A 21338-nucleotide genomic window follows, 5' to 3' on the forward strand; every position below is an offset into this window, starting at 1 on the left:
AAGGAAGGGGGGTCACTTAACCCCTTCCTTGCTGGGATGGGTGCAGTCTGACATCAGTCTGGCCCCCAAGGGGTTAAGGGGGATGCAACACATCCTCCCTTAACCCCTTGGGGGCCAGACTGTAAGCAGCGATCTGTAAAGATGCTGCACAACACCGCTCACAATGATGGGTGTTGTGCTCCTGTTTGTGTGTTTTTTGTGTGTTTCTCCCTTTTTGTTTTTCAGATATCGGTATCCTGGGGACTACGTCGATGACCAGCGGTTGTTTGTTTTTTTTTTTTTAATAAAATGGTCAATGAGGGGTGTGGGGGTGTTTTTATTTGAATAAAAAAAATTTTTAACTTGTGTCTTGTCTTTATTTCTTTACTTTATAGACTTAGTAGTGGAAGCCGTCTAATAGACGGAATCCATTATTAAGGTGGGGCCTAGTGTTAGCCGGTATAAAATGGCTAACACTAACCCCCTATTATTACCCCAGTACCCAATGCCACCAGGGGTACTGGGAAGAGCCGGGTGCCAGTGGTCCCGGAGCGTCAAAATTGACGCTCCTGGACCGGGCGGCAGCAGGCTGGTAAGATTTAGGCTGGGGAGGGCCTAAACCAATGGCTCTTCCCACCCTGGTGTTACCAGGCTGCTGTCGTTTGGTTTTTAACCCGGCTGGTTATAAAAATAGGGGGGACCCTATGCGGTGTTTTTTTTAAAATAAATAAATAATTAAAAACGCATAGGGTTCCCCCTATTTTTATAACCAGCCGGGTTAAAAACCAAACGACAGCAGCCTGGTAACACCAGGGTGGGAAGAGCCATTGTTTTAGGCCCTCCCCAGCCTAAATCTTACCAGTCTGCTGCCGCCCGGTCCAGGAGCGCCAATTTTGACGCTCCGGGACCACTGGCACCCGGCTCTTCCCAGTACCCCTGGTGGCATTGGGTACTGGGGTAATAATAGGGGTTAGTGTTAGCCATTTTATACCGGCTAACACTAGGCCCCAACTTAGTAATGGATTCCGTCTATTAGACGGCTTCCACTACTAAGTCTATAAAGTAAAGAAATAAAGACAAGACACAAGTTAAAATTTTTTTTTATTCAAATAAAAACACCCCCACCCCCCCTCATTGACCATTTTATTAAAAAAAAAAAAAAACAACCGCTGGTCATCGACGTAGTCCACGGAATCCGACGTAATCCTCAGGATACCGATATCTGAAAAACAAAAAGGGAGAAACACACAAAAAACACACAAACAGGAGCACAACACCCATCATTGTGAGTGGTGTTGTGCAGCATCTTTACAGATCGCTGCTTACAGTCTGGCCCCCAAGGGGTTAAGGGAGGATGTGTTGCATCCCCCTTAACCCCTTGGGGGCCAGACTGATGTCAGACTGCACCCATCCCAGCAAGAAAGGGGTTAAGTGACCCCCCCCTTCCTTGCTGGGAGGGGTGCAGTGCTGGGGAGGGGGTGGGGAGAGCTCTATACTCACCCCGATGTGTCCTCTTCGCTGGTCCGCAGCACAATGAAGTCACTGTGCTGCGGACCCGCTAATTATATGTGCGCTCAGCCGATCAGCCAATCAGCTGAGCGCACATATAATTCTAAATGTTTCTTCTAATAATGCTATTGTGATAACATAATTAGAAGAAACATTTGATGTTTTAATTAAAGTAAAGTGATGATTAGTACAGAAAGCTCTTTTGCCGGCAATATGAATTAACGGCTTACTGGAGCTTCCTGTACTAATTAATATTTAATTAATAAAACACATTTTCGTTGAAATAAAATCAGTTTCGTTGTTCAATAATTTAATTCTTAACGAATCCATCATTGTGCAATTAAATATACTGTCAAAAAATAAATATATATATAAATATACATTTATTTATATATCTATTTATTTTAACAGTATATTTAATTGCACAATGATGGATTCGTTAGACTTAAATTATTGACCAACGAAAGGGACTTTATTACAAAGAAAATGTGTTTTATTAATTTAATATATTAACTATTAGAGGCATCGGCATTCGGCATCATTGCCGGCTATTTTTGAAGTACTCCGTACGGGCCGCCTGTCAATCCTCGGCCGCATTTCCAGCCGCAAACAATGGTCTTGTTCATTTTTTACGGGTCCGTTTACGATAGGGCCGTAGATTCATACATAGTGTGCACTGTGCAGCCGTATATCGTATACTTTCCAGAGTACGCATGAACCACCAAAAATACCGCCGCACAATTACAGCCGCAAATACAGCTGCACAGTTACATAGTATGAACCTAGCCTAAGGGAGGAGAGATTTTCTATGGGGATTTGCTACTGCTCTGGACAGTTTCTGTCACAGACAGAGGTGGCAGAAGAGAGCAGACTGGAGAGAATACACCACTTTCTGCAGGACATACAGAAGCTGATAAGTACTGGAGGACTTGAGATTTTTTTTAAATAGAAGTAAATTACAAATCTCTGGCACTTTCTGACACCAGTTGATTTGAAAGAAAACATTTTTCGCTGGAATATCCCTTTAAATTGTAGCTCTAAGCTGGTGCAGTGCCAGTGCTGTGCCAGTCACTGTGCAGTGCTTGGCCAGGTGCTATACAGTGGCACATTTATTAGGGGCTTACACCTCTTAATAAATCTGCCAAAATGATAAAAGGTTTCCCTCTTCCAGCCTTGTGTGCTTCAGTGATCTAATTGGACCTATGTATATGTGTTTAGCCACCTGTTACCTGCTTTGCAGATAATAAGCATTTTGTATGTTTTATATTGTTGTACTGCGGGAATCCTTGGCCTCTTATGTTTTCCCACCCTACAATGGTACTGTATGGTCACACCGTTGTCTACATTGAACAATGTTCCTGTATGTTGCATAGAGCTGGAAAGAAGTTCTGCTTTACTCCTTACCACAGTTCAGTAATGCCGTAGTCACGTCTGCTTCCTGCGCCAACCACTATGCATTGTGCTCTTGCCATATAGCATTGGTGATGGGTGACCGCTCCTCCATAGACAGACTGTAAGTCGCTTCTCACCTTCCCCGCTTGGCTCCTCATGTGTTGGATGTTTCAGGATGCTGAGATTTGTACTGAGCACATTTGCCTCAGCCAATGGCCATATGTTTTACTAGCAATTTACAGTACTCTAGTAGTTTCTTCTTGAAACTTTACAGGGCTGGTGGGGGAGAGGCACTACTAAAGTTAAAGGGGTTTTCCTATCTTGCAAACTCAAAAATGTGTCTGATTGTGGGGTGTCAGACTGCAGCCTCACCCCCGGGCTAAGAATTAGGAACCAGAGTATTGCTCCATTCATTCTCTATTGTACCTTTTAGAGATACTAAGTATAATGTCCCCTGTGACTCCTACTAGAAATGTATGACTAAATAGCCAACTTGGGGAGGGGGGGGTCTGTCCCTGCTCTACACAGAAAGATTTGGAAGCCAAAGCCAGGAATAGATTTGAAAAGAGGAGAAATCTCAGGCTTTCCTTTATGATCTGTTCTCTGTTAATAGTCTGTTTCTGGCTTTGGCTTTAAAACTTTGGCAGATAATCTGTGTAAATGGACCCTAAGGGCGGTTTCTCAATTGCATAATGTGGCCTAAGGGTCCATTTACACAGAGAAATTATCTGCCAAAGATTTAAAGCCAAAGCCAGGAACAGACTATAAACAGAGATCATAAAGGAAAGGCTGAGATTTCTCCTCTTTTCAAATCCATTTCTTGCTTTGGCTTCAATTCTTTGGCAGATAATCTGTCAGATAATCTTTCTGTGTAAATGGACCCAGTTGGCAGTTTAGTCAGACATTTCTAAAAAGCATAAGGCCAGTTTGACACGTACTGCATTGCCACGGATTTCATGCTGTGAGATCCTCTGCGATGCTGGGTAGTGTTATGGGCAATGGCTCCACCACAGCGCACTGGTCCTCCACATGTGAATGGACCCTAATAGTGTCTCCATAAATATGTTGCTGTGTGTATGGATGTCATGGTATAGTTAGATGAGATCAGCGCCCGATTGCTCCTTGCTCCCTTTTAAGACAGCGGTCAGCCGACATCGTGCACTAAACGATTATCGTCTAGAACGGCCAGTAATCAGTCAAGTACTGCCCGTAATGGTTTGGTATAATTGGGCCCTAATGGGAGAATACAGATTTGGTGAAATCTACTAAGACAAGTGTCTCACACCCAGTTAGTAAATTTGCAGACTTTCCTAACCCCCCCCCCCCCCCCCAATGGTTCTGAAATAATAAATAATAGCACACACCTTTCCTGTAACAGTGCCACACTATACGGATTCCTGATGCTATTCACTGTTCTCAATGAATGAGGCGTACCTCAGATGATGCTAGGCTGTAGAGGAAGGTGATGATCTCTCTGCATTTTATGGCTGTTTGTAATGTTGCATAACAGCTGCTTATACGGCGTCCTGCCCCATTGTCTGTGTGTGGTGAGCTGTATGCTGGCAGAAAACCAGCGTGTCAGCACAACATTGTGCTGTAGCCGCAGCAATCCATGGATACACAGGTGTCAGTCTATATTCTGCACTGTTAGAATTGGGCTCTGAAGAACATGCAGATTACTTGACCATTTTCCTGCTTTTCTGTGTGGTTCTAGTGGGAGATTTTCTCTACCACCAGGCACCAGGCATTTATCAGTGGGGATAGGGAAGTCGCTACTTCTGCTCAGTGTTTTCAGGAGGCCTTCACAATCACAGGCTGGTTGGACATAGCGTTGCCTTTAGTTGTATAGGTTTATCTTCAGAGGTTGATATTTCTGGAGAACTTGCCCGCCTCCCTGACAAATCTGTATAACTGAGCCCCAATTGTGAAGTGCATCAAATACACATACATCACATACACATACATTTTCTAACCACACTTTGTTCTTTCATGGCTTGAACTATTGCTGCATCTACATGACCATAAAACTTTTTCCAATTCTTCACTAATGGATCTACCAGATGGCGCCTTGCTCTGATGTTTTGCTGGGCATCCTGCAATGTAATTCTTATTTAGATCAGCTTGTCATGTATAGTATTGTATTAGTAGTGCCATGTATGACTAGTGTGTAACCACTGAAGTTTCCTGTGTTGTGACCACACTGGCCTCAGGTATCTCCTCTAAGCATAAACCGCAGACGATAAAGAAGTGAAAGGAAGGACTTCGAGCCACAATGACAATGTGTTTTATATATATATATATATATATATATATATATATATATTAATTCCTCTAAATGATGAGTGTGAAGGCAGAGAAAACTCTGGGACACTTAGGTGTCATTCACATATTCCATAATTGTTCACAATGTGCTATGGAACAAACTTTGGAGTTCCCGCCGTCATCATTCATGATGTTGCAGGGAGCTCCGAAACGATTTCAATCTTCACGCTACTGTACCGACATGCTGTGCCAAGTGGAGCGGGCTGGTTGGCAACTTCCATTTTCAACACTTTTTACCAGGAATCATCCCTGAAATAACAAACACTTCACTTACTTGAATTTATGTGAATGTGTGTTAAAAAAAATATGTTGTGTGGTTATGACAATAAACAAGAAAGCATGGCGTAGACTACACCTATCCAAAGACCTGTATACAGAATATCCCCTTGATGGGTTTTTATACATTATCGTAGTAGAAATGTGTTGGTTTGTACATTGTGCATAGTTTGCTAGGAGGAACAGAATGTACAGTGTGCTGTGATAGTCTACAGGAAGTTGCTGGTTCCGTTTTTCTATCTCTTGTGAAGGGTGTGACCAAACGCAGGACTTATATACCATTACTCGTCAGAGCATCTGCAGCCATCTTGCCAAACTGCTATGTATTGAGGGTAGTGCCCCGCTACTTTCTCTATTCTTAATGAGCGTATAGTGGGCAGAGAAAATGGCATAGTAACATCGCAACGGTTAGGGATTGCTTTACTGTTTACAAACTCTGAGCAGTAATATTTGTTATAACCAATATTGTTCAGTATTGTTCTTCTCGAACAAGCAGATTTAATAATTCATTGATACGTGATAAAACCTCTTATGCTTGAACTGTCAAATTTCTTCACAATTTTTATTCAGTTGATAATTTAGGCCTTAAGTGAACATAATATAGGTACATCTTTGCGTCTGTATTATAGCCACAAGTCCAACATGGATCCTTATGATGCTGTCAGTTCAGGTCATTACACACCTGGTTGGGCTGGGACTTGCGGCCTAATGCTGCGTTTACACGGAACGATTATCGTTCGAATTTGCATGATAATGCATTTGAGCAATAATCGTTCCATGTAAACATAGCGAACGATCAAGCGACGAGCGAGAAATCGTTCATTTTGATCTTTGAACATGTTTTCAAATTGTCGTTGGTCGTTTGCAACAAATCCGCAGATCGTTTCGTGTAAACAGTCTTTTACCGATTTAACCTATGTGTGAGATAGGCTTAAGCGATCGCAAAACAATCCCAATACCATTTTTCCATAAATATATTGTTCCGTCTAAACACTGATCGTTATCAAAAACACATCGTTATTTCAAAATCGTTAATCGTACGATCGGGCAAATTATCGCTCCGTGTAAACGCAGCATTACACTAGGCAGTTTAGCTGCCTGCCAAACCTGCCGATAGTCTAATGTGTATGGAGGGGCCTTCTGACAGTCCCCCAGATGCCATGGTGCGATGTACAATGGCAGACTCAAGTGTGCACGTGTATGGGTCAGGAGAGATTGCTGCCAGCTATACAAGGGTTCAGCTATCTAATGTGTTTGGCCACATTTAAAGGGTTTGTCCAGCGAAATTTTCTTTCTTTTAAATAAACTATTGTCAGAAAGTTATATAGATTTGTAATTAACTCCTATTAAAAACTTTCAAGTGTTCCCATAGTTATTAGCTCCTATATGTCATGCAGGAAATGTTTTATTTTTAGTCTGACACAGTGCTCTCTGCTGACATCTCTGGCCGAGACAGGAACTGTCCAGAGCAGGGGAGGTTTTCTGTTTCAATCTTTTTATTACATTTTTCATATAATAAATGTCAGAATTACAACCTCATATTAAAGTTGCATCTAAGATATTTGAGCTATATCATATACAAAACAAGTCAGAAACAACGTATATAGAATAGCAGGAGAGGTTTTCTATAGGGATTCATAGAAAACCGAGACAGTTCCTGTCTCGACCAGAGATGTCAGCAGAGAGCAGTGTGTCAGAATGAAAATAAAATAACATTTCCTGCAGGACATACAGCAGCTGATAACTATGGGTAGACAAGATTTTTTTTAAATAGAAATCTATATAACTTTCTGACAATAGTTGATTTGAAAGAAAAAGATTTTCGTTGGACAACCCCTTTAAGGTCCTCATACACTTTACACTTTTATCAGCCGTAATCACTGCTTGCGGAAGGTTCAGCCATTGGTATAAGGTGTGTGGGGCTCTCCCGACACACCATCAACAGATGTCAGTGGATATAGAGGTCAGGTGGATGGAAAATCACTGCCTTACTCTTTTGTTCTGGAGAGAAGCTGCAGCCAGAGCTCTCTGGCTGCGGCTTAAGCCCTTCCTTTCCATAGAAAATGATGGTGGGAGGATGGGAGAGGTTAGTTGGCCGAATGATCGTATTCATTTTCATCTTGTTTTGTACAAACAGAAGGTTGTAAACAATGTGGTGCTGACATAAAGGGATTAGGCCTTATTCTTATCCTTCTCATTTTGTCACTGCTTAGCTTATACGCAGGGGAAAGCTCCCAGGTGTATATGTTATACTGAGGTTTTAATCAATTCTGTACATAGACATATGTCCCCACTAGGCTTTAACAGGTATGTCATGAAATGCTATAAAAATCTCATGTTGTATCTGTTATTGCCATGTCAAACAGTAGCATCTGTCACCCATGGACTATGCTTACACTTTCTGAACATGAGGAAAAGCTATTCTGCTATACAGGATACTCTTTTGGTCTCTTTCAGATTACTGTACCATATAGACTTATTTAAAATGAATGTCTCTGCTTGCCATATGTTACATGTGACTGTGCAGCACCTTTTTCTGAAATGAAAGCGTATGGTAAGACTTGCTATAGTAATGGGCAGATGACTTGCACTAGCTGTCAGCTGCAATGCTCTAATTATATATCTGTATCAGCAGCAGAAGTACCGCTCACAGATTCCCTTTACACATAAACTCAGATTGTGGATAGTAGAGAAAAAAACCTTGTAGGACTGCTCATGCAAGCAGTGGACAGAGAGAAAAGCATACAGAAGACTGTCTACAGGGGAGAATCATATAGGTAGTTTAGAAGTACAGAGAGAAAATAGAGCTAACACAGCAAGCTGTAGAAGAAAAACTAAGCAAAATTTTAAATAATATTTAATTGCACTAATATTTAATTGCACTAATAATTAATTTATTTGCACTATGTACAAAGCAAGGATAAAAAAAAATACACAGACCCCCCCCCCCCAACCTGTATGTCTTAACTTGTTTTGTTTTTACAGCATCACAATGACGACACAAGTTACGTTAGAGGACGCTCTGTCCAACGTCGATCTATTGGAAGAGCTGCCGTTACCAGACCAGCAGCCGTGCATTGAGCCTCCGCCATCATCTTTGCTGTATCAGGTACAATAATCCTATATCCTGTACTGAATAAAAAAGCACACCTCTGCCAGAAAGGAAAGGCAATAGAAGGGGCTCTTGTTAAAGGGGGTCTGATTTATTATTATTTGTCTCCTATCCACAGGATAGGTGCACAAGTATGATATAGAGGGCGGGGGTTCTGACCTCTGGGCCCCCCAGGAATCTCCAGATTGTCCCCTGCAGATAGTAGAGTGCTATACCTGACTCTCTCCTGGGGCTCCATGAATGGAGGGGTGGGTCATGCGCTGGCCCACTGCTCTATTCAAAGCAAAGGAACAAGAAGGCGGTATAGAGATGCAGTGGTTGGACCCCGCGATCTCATACTTGTAATAATAAATCGAAAAACCCCTTTAAAACCTGTCTTTTTATCATTCCTTTGCAAGCCCAGTGAATGCTCTCGGATGAATAGACAAAGAACTATTCTATGTCTGTCCAGTAGTACAAGAAGTCGGGGGAGATGAGCCAAAACCAATATAAATTATAAATTCCAAAGCAGAAACCTGGGATTTCACATTATACAACAATTTTACACTTTCATAAGGTGGTCATTAAAGGGGTTATCCAGCGCTACAAAAACATGGCCACTTTCTTCCAGAGACAGCCCCACTCTTGTCTCCAGCTTGGGCGGGTTTGGCTGCTCAGTTCCATAAAAGTGAATGGAGCTTAATTGCAAACTGCACCTGAACTGGAGACAAGAGTCGTGTTGTCTCTGAAAGAAAGTGGTCATGTTCTGATGCGGACGCATCAGCGCGCGCCCGCATCAGAACCTCCCACAGCACACAATGAAGCAAGCGCCTGGAGCCGCTGAATTGCGGCCACAGAAATCTGACATGTCAGTTATTTGCGGGTCCGCATGGGATCATGGCCAGAGCGTATATGATGTGTATACGCACCGGCCGGGATCCCATAGAAATATAGGCATTGTTCACAGGCGTACAAAGTACGGCCGTTGTTGCCGATGGCAACAACGGCCGTACTTTTACGTAGTGTGAACATAGCCTAATAGTATAAGCTGGAAGTAATTCTATAGAGAGTGTTATTTATATAAGGCTATAGCACAAACAAGCCATCAATCCTAACAGTTCAGAGCTCCCTGAATGAACATTCTATTGTTTTAATTGGCACATTGGAGCAGTGCTTACAGAGAACATCTTTAGATCAGCTGACATGAGGCATATTTCATATGTGATTTTATTAACCTTTTTTTTTTTTTTTTTTTTTTTTTTTTACAGCCAAATTTTAACACTAACTTTGAGGACAGAAATGCCTTTGTCACTGGAATTGCGAGATACATTGAACAAGCAACAGTCCATTCAAGCATGGTGAGTGGTTACAAGATGTTAAATGATTTATAAATGGGGCTTGATGCATTAAATACACTTCACGCCATTTTTATGGTAAAGCCACAGTCCAAGTAAAAAATTTTTATTGTTGTTTGACAGCATTTGATGCCTAAGGCGGAGTTCACACCCTATTTTTTCATCCATTTTGACAAAAAAAGGATGGAAGAATAGATTCATTTGTGTCTGTTTTCCCATTGACTTCCATTATAAAAAAAAAAAACGATCAAAACACACACTTATTTTTTAGCATACACAAAAATGTGGTTGACCATGTTTTTGTGTGTGTTAAAAAAAAAAAAAAAGGATGCGTGAAATCTTTTTTTTTTTTTTATAATGGAAGTCAAAGGAAAATCAGATCGAAACGGATGCACACAAATGCATCAGTTTTTTTCCATCTGTTTCTTTTTTAAATGTAGTGTGAACCCAGCCTTATTTTTCCTAGAACACTTTGGAGGAGCTTTTTTATTTTTTTTTATTTCTTTAAGTACTTTATGTGAGGATTATCTCTTCATTACAGAATGAAATGCTGGAGGAAGGACAGGAATATGCCATTATGCTGTACACATGGAGAAGCTGCTCAAGAGCTATACCACAGGTAACTGTTTATCACTGTTCTGACTTGAAGAATTATTGACTAACTTCTGGTACAGTGTGCTTATTTTTTAAGGTTGTAAACTTTGTTTTTATTTCCTCTTTCCTGACGACCCATTGTGACCCCTTTTGTCACCAGTTATATACTGTGCCGTGGTATTCACAAAGCAATTTGTTATATGTCATAGAATCTTAGAACTGCAATTATGTAAACACATTAAAGGAAACATGTGACACCTCGCCCCCCCCCCCCCCCCCCCCGCCACACACACACACACACACACAACCACACGCACACACAATCTTCCCGACAAATGTCTCCTTAGGTATCCAGTAAGATGCCACAATCTGTTGAAAGATCACTTTAAGTAGCACTTGTGATTAATGCAGTTTAGATGTAATGTGGTTAAGGTGAAGTAGATACAGTCACTTGCAGTCACAGTGGCCATGTCCCTCTTCTACTCCCAGCCAAGCCTGTTTGACCTTTTTGAGTTAAGAGAATGTCAGCCAAAGCCTGGAATAATTTTGTCTATACGGCTGTGGCCTCCTTCTGCCACATGTGCAGTATCAAGGTGTATTTGTCCTTATTGGCGCATGCGCAGGGATCAGCAGGCACAGTAGTACTCAGAGATGTCAGTCAAGCCTGACTAAGAGTTAGGGGGGGATGGCCATCATTACCTTAGGTGGCTGGGTCTTCTCATTCTTGACCACATTGACGTAACTTGCAGGTTGAGGCATCGCTTTGAACCTAAGGACACCAGATGTAAATACTTAAACAAATGTGTCAGATAGTAGCTAAGGTTTGGGCTGGTCAAAAGGAGTCGATGGGTTCCCTTTAAAAAGTTAGGCCTCATAGGAAACATCATGACAGGTACACTTTAAGGTGATGAAGGAGGGTAGAAGCAAGGAGTTCATGTCTTTGTTTACCCTAACACTTTTATTGGTAGAATATAATTAGAGCAGCCCGCATTTAGTGAATAAGGTAAATAGATGGGCTGTTGTCGAGTAGCATGCAACACCCTGTTTACTCATGCCTTTAGGAAACTGGGGCTGTTAGTACATCTGGAGGACTCCGGCAGAGAAGTCGAGTTCAATTACACCCTCCGAAGAGAGTTTCTGTAAGCGTGCTCAATAATATTTCAGCCAGCTGAACAGGCAGAATATTCTTGTTATTTGCTTATCATTTAATACATTGTCAAAATTCTCACAATTCCACTGTTGTGTGTCCAGTATTCTCTCAACACTTAAAGGGGTTTTCCAATTAACAGGATAGGGGACAAGTAAGAGACAGTGGGGAGTCCGACCTCTATGCCCCCCGGTGATCTCCAGAACTTCCCCTGGCTCCTTTGTTTTGAATACACTCGTGTCTCTATTCATTCCCTTTGGAGCTGCCGGAGAGAGACAAGTACAGTACTCAGCTCTTTCCGGCGGCTCCATAGAGTATGAATAGAGCTGTTGGTCACATGCCAACCAGCGGCTGTATTTAAAACAAAGGAGGTGGGGCGGATTTTGAATTCATCGTATGTCATGGAGGGCGGATCCCCCTCGTTCATTACTTTTCCCCTTTCTTGTGGATAGGGGACAAGTAAGTTATAATCAGAGACCCCCTTTAAGTCCTTTGACTGTAAGCGTAGATACAGAGTGGCTAGTGACTATGGTGGCAACCAAGAATTTGCTTTGGTTGTATACTTAAACAATTAGGGTACTATTACATGGAACGATAATCGTCCGAATCGGCCCGATTCGGCCGATCATCGCTCCATGTAATAAATACAATGATCAGCCGATGACAACGATTTTTGTCGGGCGCTGACCGCGCACCGCTACGTGTAATAGCGGTGCGCGGGCGGCGACTAATGATATACATTACCCATCCACGTTCCAGGGCTGTGGTATTACATGGGCCGAGCAGGGCCCGATAATACCTGTAAACGAGCAGCGATCTGCTAGATCGCCGCTCGTTTACTGGGCCTATTACACGGCCCGATAATCGTTAAACAAGGGCTGCAAGGACATCGTTACCGATGTCCTTGCAGCCCTTGCATAACTATATACATTACCCATCCACGTTCCAGGGCTGCTGCTGCGGTCTTCTTCTCCACGGCGGTCCCGGCCTGTGATTGGCTGAGTGGCCTGTCAGCTGACAGGCCACTCTGACGTTACAGCGCGCGGGACCCGGGGAGAAGAAGACCGCAGCAGCAGCCCTGGAACGTGGATGGGTAATGTATATAGTTATGCAAGGGCTGCAAGGACATCGGTAACGATGTCCTTGCAGCCCTTGTTTAACGATTATCGGGCCGTGTAATAGGCCCAGTAAACGAGCGGCGATCTAGCAGATCGCTGCTCGTTTACAGGTATTATCGGGCCCTGCTCGGCCCATGTAATACCACCCTTAGTTTACCTGAGAAAACTGCTTTGTTTTTTGTAAGTGCTTATTGGTGCTCGATATAATGTACAGCATCGTTTTGTAGCAACGTGGTAAATGCTAGATAGCAATATTCAATGATCTCTCTTTCATTGCAAATGATTATATGTGTAATTTTTAAATTTCATTTTTCTTCATTAACGAATTAAATTGTTCATTAAATCGTATAGTTCTATAACCTGTTGCCTTCAATTTTTTTTTTAATTATTTGCTGAATATTATATTATTCTGCTTACCTCAAGGTTAAATGCAATGAACAGCCTAACCGTGTAGAAATCTATGAGAAAACTGTGGAAGTTCTGGAACCAGAAGTGACAAAACTAATGAACTTCATGTATTTCCAGGTACCTGTCTTTGATTTTATACTTCTAAGAGATTTGCAATTTAATGAATTAAAGGGCTATAAGCTTATGAATGAGGACTTTAAATGCCCTTCTCGACACATGGAAAACAGACTATGCTTCTGTGTTTTACTGATGCTATAGTGGTAGTATAGTGCTTGCACTGGGGTTGCTATGATTGCTATAAAAGTGCATTGATACCAGGTCTATAAAGAAAGATCCAGGAAAACAATTTCTTTTTAATTAATGTAAACTTCATTTGATTATATTTTTATACTAGGACAGAGCCATCTTTTAAAATATTGGTACACCCATTGAGAAAAATTTGAACCCCCACCTAACAATGTTGTGATAACACTTTGTAATATGTCTTTGGTTTTGGTAACAGAGAAATGCTACTGAACGCTTCTGTGCCGAAGTGAAACGTCTTTGCCATGCAGAGAGAAGAAAAGACTTTGTGTCTGAAGCTTACTTACTAACCCTTGGGAAATTCATCAATATGTTTGCAGTCTTGGATGAGCTAAAAAATATGAAGTGCAGTGTGAAAAATGATCATTCGGCATACAAGAGGTGAGATGGCGGGCTACCTGCTGTTTTAGCAGCAAGGATGTAATTTGATCTATGCTTTAATGTCTAATAACTATATCTTTTCATTATAGGGCTGCTCAGTTTTTGCGAAAAATGGCAGATCCCCAGTCAATCCAGGAGTCGCAGAACTTGTCAATGTTTCTCGCCAATCATAATAAGATAACTCAGGTGTGTATGTGTGGTTACTCTATGCATTGCATGCTGTTTCTGTACAGCTGAACCAGTGCACTTTCTGAACCTCCACTTCAAATACCACCATTATTGCGTGTAAATTAGGAGTTGTTGTCATGTTCTGTGCACATTAAAACCAATAGAATTTTAGGAGGATATCCCAGTAGAAACCTTTACCGATCTATGTGATGTATATGATTGCTGGGGCTACAGAAATCGTGGTTGGTCTCAAGTATAAAACATATCAGAGAAGACTTAAAGTGAAACTACCGTTTTCCGACAAGTCAGAAGTGCATATTAGTTGTGTTCTGGCCGCTGAGAAGCCCACCGATTGCTGGAACGACGGGACGTCGCTACTGGGAGATAAATTCTATAGAATGCTAATATGAGCAGTCTACAGAAATAACATCCCTGTAGCCGGGGAAGGGGCAGAGCGCGCATCTGTTTCTTTATTCTAGCGATCAGCAAGGTTCTCAGCAGCCGTGCCCTGACCGATACACACTTCTAACATGTCACTATGACATGTCAGAAGTTTTTAAAACTCTAGTTACACTTTAAGGATCTTTTATCTGTATAGCCTAAAGGAAAAAGGGAGACACTTAATCAAACATTTAAATATATTAAGGGTGTGTACTTTTCAGTACATGCAGTTATGGTAGCCTGGAAACAAGCCCATGGTAGACTTAACTACCCCACTTCCTACCTGTTACCCTACACTACCTTGTGGATGAATCCACACTTCCCTTGTTTCTTGGATCACCCTTCTATGAACTATTGGGCCCCTAAAGTTCTTGCATACCTAAAACATTTATTTCCAAACTTCCTCAGTCTTATCTCCTTTTAGGCCTTGAAATTTAAGCTAGTTCATCACTCATCTATGTTTGGGATGCGCTGCCAACCATAGACTCTTGAAGCGAATGTAGCACTTGGCATACAGATTTTTTTTTTTTCCCAACTGCTGCCAGGTTTCCACCATGTACGCTGGTTTTTCCATCTGCAATTAGGCCTGCTAATTGGTAAAGTGGGGGTGCTGGCCCACCTCCAGTGCACCAAGGGGGCTAAATACAGATGGACAAAAATAAAAATAAAAAAGTTTGAAAAATGTTAAGCGCCGACCAGGTGGTATTAAAAATAAATACCGTAAATAAAAATTCTGTGTCTTCCTGGAGTTTATGTGGCTCTTGGAATCTCCTTTAACCTTTTTCTTTTCTTTAAACTATAATGTGTCATGTTTTATATGTTTATTTTCTTATATACATACTTTTTGCACTTTATGGACCTGTGTGTCCAAGCGTGTTACTATGTGTGCCTTTTATTTTGTATCATTTGGTATATTGATATGTTGGCATGTTGCCGTCTCCTCTTCTATTCTTGTTATATAAAGAATTTAAAATAATTATATAAAAATTCCGTATGCCAAGTGGTACATTGGCTTAAACTCCTCCTGACTTTTTTGACTGACCTGCTGCTATGGAGTCAAATTAATATTTCCAATGTTTCACCTGAGTTGTATGGTTTTTCATATGTTCTTTATGCCTATGTATCTGCTATATGTGACTGCCTTGCTGTTTAAGTAGTGCATTAATCTTATTGTTTGGTTTTGAAAATACGAATAAAGCCTTTAAAAAAATAAACATTTCCATCCTAAGATAAAGGAAAGAATATAAAGGCAGACAAGATGGAGCAGGTGGTGTTTTCGTGCAGACAATCCTGTGTTTTTGTTGCTTCAATAACAGTATTCTAAATACCAGTCACCTGTATCCCCCCCCCACTTCTAGCCTTGCTTTACAGTGTAGTGTCTCTGTCTTTTTAGTGTTACATTGTGCTATGCTTCCTTTTTATACAACTAGCATAGAACGGTGATGACCTGAGGTGTAGATGCCATTTCACAAACTAAGGGTTCATTTACACAGAAAGATTATCTGACAGATTATCTGCCAAAGGTTTGAAGCCAAAGCCAGGAACAGATTATAAACAGAGATCAGGTCATAAAGAAAAGCCTGAGATTTCTGCTCTTGTCAAATCCATTCCTGGCTTTGGCTTCAAATCTTTGGCAGATAATCTTTCTGTGTAAATGGACCCTGGTACAGTTGAATTTGCTTCAGATAATTGAGTGTACATGTTGGTAGGTGAGAGAACACAGCTCTTCAGATTCCCAATGGTTTTTACATTAGAATCCTGTATCTTTCTTTTTTACTTTGCAGTCATTGCAGCAGCAGCTGGAAGTCATCCCTGGCTATGAAGAACTCCTTGCTGATATTGTGAACTTATGTGTGGACTACTATGACAACAAAATGTACTTGACACCTGGGGAGAAGCACATGTTACTAAAAGTAAGAAAGCCATTAGACTGTGTTTTATCTTGTGAGCTGGTAGTGTAGTCAATCTTCTCTTAAATATAAGCTAATTCACCCACCAAATGTAAAACACAGTGACATATGTTATTGAGCAAGTAATCTTGTATCCATGAAGTGTGAATATTCAGTCATAATACAGGAATGTGCCTGGTGCTGTGATTATTCCTGGAGGGACATCCCTAGGAATTGTCTCCACCTAGAAATCTTGGCTGTGTAAAGCTTTGCTGGATGCATTGTCACAACTCGGCTCAGTTTTTTGTTTTTTTCTTATTGTTTATTTGAAAATCCAGCCATCATTTTCCATAGTGGTTACTCAACCTATGTTGTTTTGTGTTGTGTTTCTGTGTGTGTGTGTGTGTGTATATATATATATATATATATATATATATATATATATATATATATATATATATTATATACATAAAATATTAGTTTTTTTTAAGACCTGCCTTTAGGAACAACTTATCAGTCAGTGATTCCGGACCGTGAAAAAAATGCTTATTCTATAGTACAAAGAGGCTTTACCATGCACCTGAGGTGCAGCAAGCTGTAACACCTCCTTACTCTTTCCTCCTATACCTGACCCTTCCAGATCAACCAGGCAGGGAGTGGGAGAGAGGAAGCATTCTAGCTGCATATCAGGAGCCTGGAAGAGCTTATTTGACTCTTTGTAGCATTTTACATTCTGAAGGTACAGACGGATGAAAAGTACTATGTGTCTCCTTGTCCTGTCAGCTATCGAACAGTGTCAGCTGTTAACTACACGAATTATACAAATCACCGGTTCCCTTCAAGTGAATTTTTTTCCCCATTAGTATTTGGACCTTCAGAAAACCCATGTCCTGTCTGCCATGTCTGTGTAAATGCATTACATTATTTAATAGATGTGTATATATGTGTGTGTGTGTGTATATATTATTTAATTTATTTTATGTTTTTAGGTTATGGGATTTGGATTGTATCTTATGGATGGAAGCGTAAGCAATATCTACAAACTGGATACTAAGAAGAGGATTAATCTCAACAAAATAGACAAGTTCTTTAAGGTACAGTAGTCATAATAATCTTAATATTATCAGTAGGAAAAAGTGCAGTTCTGTGGACTGTATTTGGCTTTGCAGTGTAGCCCATTTACACTGATGTTTTAGGGGATAAGGTGTAATGTTAGACAGCCTGTGAATAGTATAAGCCATTTTTTTCTTATCCTGGACTAAATGCTTATTCTTAGGGTCTGTTCACACGTACAGACTCACTGCGTAAAACTCGCACAGAACTCGCATCAAACTCGCATGAAAGTAGCTGCGTTTTTTTGTGGTGTTGAACTCTCCTCTGAAAATCATGTGATAATCAAAACTCACATGTAAAAATTGCACCAAACATGCAGCGAGAATACACATACATTGACTTGATAGCAATCAGTATCACTGTGGATTTATGTGCGAGAAACTTACAGCGATAAATACACAGCGAGTCTGTACGTGTGAACAGACCCTTAAAGAGAATGTGTGCATGATAATAGTGGAAAATAACAAATGAACTGAAATAAAGCCTCGTCTGATTCTAGGTCTTTTTTCATATATAGTCCACATTTCTGATTTTATCGCCCAGTCAAAGTATAAACGTATGTTCTTATATGTAGGTGAATGTGCTATAACTGTATGTGAACTAGATCCATCTAGTCACATACTTGACTGCTTAGACTAGATGCCTTCTCAGGGTTACCAGTGATTGACATGTGCTGACCTCTCCAGTCGTGCATTATTTGTGCTGTAATCTGGCCATGCTTTCTCACTATATTTATTGTATTCTGCCTTCTGAGCACAGCAGCTGCAGGTGGTGCCACTGTTTGGGGACATGCAAATAGAACTCGCAAGATACATTAAAACCAGTGCACATTATGAGGAGAATAAATCTAGGTAAGCAAAGTGTAAATAAGCCGTTATACAAATAATAATATAATGTCATATGATGTGTTGAAGTCTAGTTAATTCCATGTAAAGGCATCAGCAAGATCGAAGGACTCTTAGAATGTAATGCTGAATCCCATAGTACACACAGGCAGGTGATTAGGATATTCAGCCTCCTGAATCATAGTGCACAGCAGCTGCTTCCACTTCCTGGCCATTTCTTGATCTGAGTGCCAGGGCAGCTTCTCCTCCTGCCAGAGGCACAGGGAGCTCCTCCTGCAGCAGGGATTCTTTAAAGGGGTTATCCAGCGCTACAATAACATGGCCACTTTCTTCTAGACACCACACCACTCTTGTATTCAGTTCAGGTGGGATTTGCAATGTTGTCTCTGGAAGAAAGTGGCTTTTGTAGTGCTGGATAACCCCTTTAAATATACTGGTATAGTGCACTGAACCTTCAGAGGCTTCTGTAAGTGACAGAGCTTCCACAGGTACAGTGCATTAGTTCAGTATAAGGGAAGAATAGTGAACATTGCAGGGGCATGGTGCTTTGATAGTTTTCACACCTCCCTCTCTCTCTTAAAGTGAATGTGTCATCAGAAAACGACTTAGTTGTTTAAATAATGTTTAATGTTAAATGTTTTTTGTAAGAATATTTGGTGACATTTTTTCTAATTTTCCATTTTTCTATATAGATTATAAAATAATCCTGAACTCTTGCAGTTTTCATTCTCACCACTGGGGCAAAACTAAGCTGAAACTTCTTGTTGTGTCTGTGGTGATAATAGGAGGCTGCTGTAAAGTCATCTGTACAGCATTGCAGCAACATGTGACTCCAGTAGATACATGGCATCAGTAGTCTGTCTGTTTGGCTCCAGGATAGAAAAGGGAGACTGACTGTCATGCTAATGAAGGCACACAGGGAGAGGGCCCATGGAAATACATAAAGGGTGCGTTCACACCTACAGGATCTGCAGTAGATTTGATGCTGTGTTCAGTTATTTAAATGAAATCTGCTGCAGAAAATCAGCTGCAGATCCTGTAGGTGTGAACGCACCATAAAAGTGAATATCAACTAAACCAGCCTCCCCATTTTAAAAGGGAAAAGTAAAAAATACCATTACATGTACCTTATTTAATTATAAAAACTGACAGGAGTGTCCCTTTAAATTACTATTCTTACAAAGTAAACTGCAGCTGATTTAAGGGTAGCGTGTTGGATTTTTTAATATTGCTTACCAAGCATAGCTCTGTTTATTTGAACTTTCAACTTTTCAACAATAATAGAATTGTAGAATAATAAAATCTAGTCTGCTGGTGTGTGCATTTAAAGGGGTTGGTCACTTTATAGTAAAAAAACTTCAGTGTACGGTATTGGTTACTGTAGTAGCTGTATATACTGACAGCAGCTTCCTGTGTACCTTATAGAGCTAAAATCAGACTCAACTCCTGTAGGCTTTGCTGCCCTGCTTTGTGGTGAGTCTGTCCATAAGATTGCCGACATGGAGGACTGCAACAATTTCCTCCATAGACATATACAGGCTTGGTGGTGAACACAAGAGGCGGGGCATGGTCTCATACTCCTCCATGTTGGCCATCTTATGGACAGACTCACCACAGAGCAGGACAGCACAGCCTGGAGGAGGGTAATCTGATTTTAGCTCTGAGGTACACAGGGAGCTGCTGTCAGTATATACAGTGAGTACACTAATACTGTATACTGAACTATTTTGCTATAAAGTGGTCTACCCCTTTAACAAGCATCTTTTAAGGATGCATTGCTCACATAAGCACCGTGGTCCATGGCCCTTTAATCAGCTAATATATTTCCATTCTAAGCCCCACCCCTTTGTAGGTTGAAAGCAAAAAGTATCTAAAGCACATAGAACTGTGCACTATTTCTTTGGAACAAATTGCATTAGAATTCTACTGTATCGCCTTATGGCTAGATTCACACGTGCATGCTACAAAATCCGCTGCAGATTCCTTGCCTTTTAGTTTCTATTAGAAGACATACAATATGTAAGTGACAGGCCTGTTAACCCCTGTCAGCCGGAGCATACATTACCTGTGACACGCTCCGGCTTGCTTTGAAGGTTCCCGGTGCTCAGCCAATCAGTGCACTGCCCTGCCACAGCCACTGATTGTATGAGCGGGACGTCCAAACGCCGGGAGCCCCAGAAGCAAGCCGGAGCGTGGCGCAGGTACAGTATGCTCCGTCTGGTGGGGGATTAATTGGCCTGTCACTTACATACTCGCAGCGGGATGTCTTCTCATTGAAATTGACTGACAAGGGATCCGCAGCGGATTTGGCTGCAAATTTGCAGAGTGAAATCCTCTGTGGATCCATTACGTGTGAAACTGGCCTATATGTAATATATAACTAGGGTGCAAATATGCATCCCTTTCTCTAATCTTCAGCGTATATGAGTGGAAGTAAACTAATGATAGAAAAGAAAGACAGGGCAATTTATATTTCCTTTGTGTTTTCTGTCGGCTGATGTATAAGAATGCTGCTACATATAAAGCTACCCTTCATGGTGCTTTGTCTATGAAGTGTGCTGGGGTATAACTTGCCTGATACGGATATTATTTGAATTCATTAATATTTTTATGGCATTTTGCTTTCCTTTGTGTGATATTCTATATTGTAAAATAATCATTATTGTTTAATTATTTCATCCTTTCCTTTTCCTAATATATTATCACATTTGTTTACTATATTACAAGCACTGTGAAGTGACCATGTGCGGCTGCTGCTGGTTTTAATGCTCTAAACACTTGGGTGCCTTAAGTGTTTCTCATTTGAGCTAAGTGTTCTTATGCTCAGTTTACAATTTTTTTTCCAATTGTAATGCTCTAGTTTGTTCTCTCAAACAGATGGACATGTATGTCGTCCAGCAGCAGTCCTCAGTACAACATCTGTGAGCAGATGATCCAGATTAGAGAAGACCACATGCGCTTTATCTCCGAGCTGGCACGCTACAGCAATAGTGAGGTATGTTCTTAC

General features: G+C 41.0%; 1 protein-coding gene across 2 annotated transcripts in view; it reads left to right on the forward strand.

Annotated features, from left to right (window-relative positions):
* The window catches only part of CYFIP1 (cytoplasmic FMR1 interacting protein 1), an 82878-nt gene that overhangs the window by 12814 nt on the left and 48726 nt on the right, over nt 1–21338 (forward strand). For both annotated transcript variants that reach the window (XM_069970838.1, XM_069970837.1), the window contains exons 2-11: nt 8464–8587; nt 9838–9927; nt 10466–10543; nt 13207–13308; nt 13694–13875; nt 13965–14061; nt 16269–16397; nt 17363–17467; nt 18246–18337; nt 21209–21326. In XM_069970838.1, the coding sequence (XP_069826939.1) occupies nt 8471–8587; nt 9838–9927; nt 10466–10543; nt 13207–13308; nt 13694–13875; nt 13965–14061; nt 16269–16397; nt 17363–17467; nt 18246–18337; nt 21209–21326 (1110 nt within the window). In that variant the 5' untranslated portion in view covers nt 8464–8470. The remainder of the gene's footprint in view (nt 1–8463; nt 8588–9837; nt 9928–10465; nt 10544–13206; nt 13309–13693; nt 13876–13964; nt 14062–16268; nt 16398–17362; nt 17468–18245; nt 18338–21208; nt 21327–21338) is intronic.

This window comes from Dendropsophus ebraccatus, chromosome 5 (assembly GCF_027789765.1).
Source record: "Dendropsophus ebraccatus isolate aDenEbr1 chromosome 5, aDenEbr1.pat, whole genome shotgun sequence".
NCBI lineage: Eukaryota > Metazoa > Chordata > Amphibia > Anura > Hylidae > Dendropsophus > Dendropsophus ebraccatus.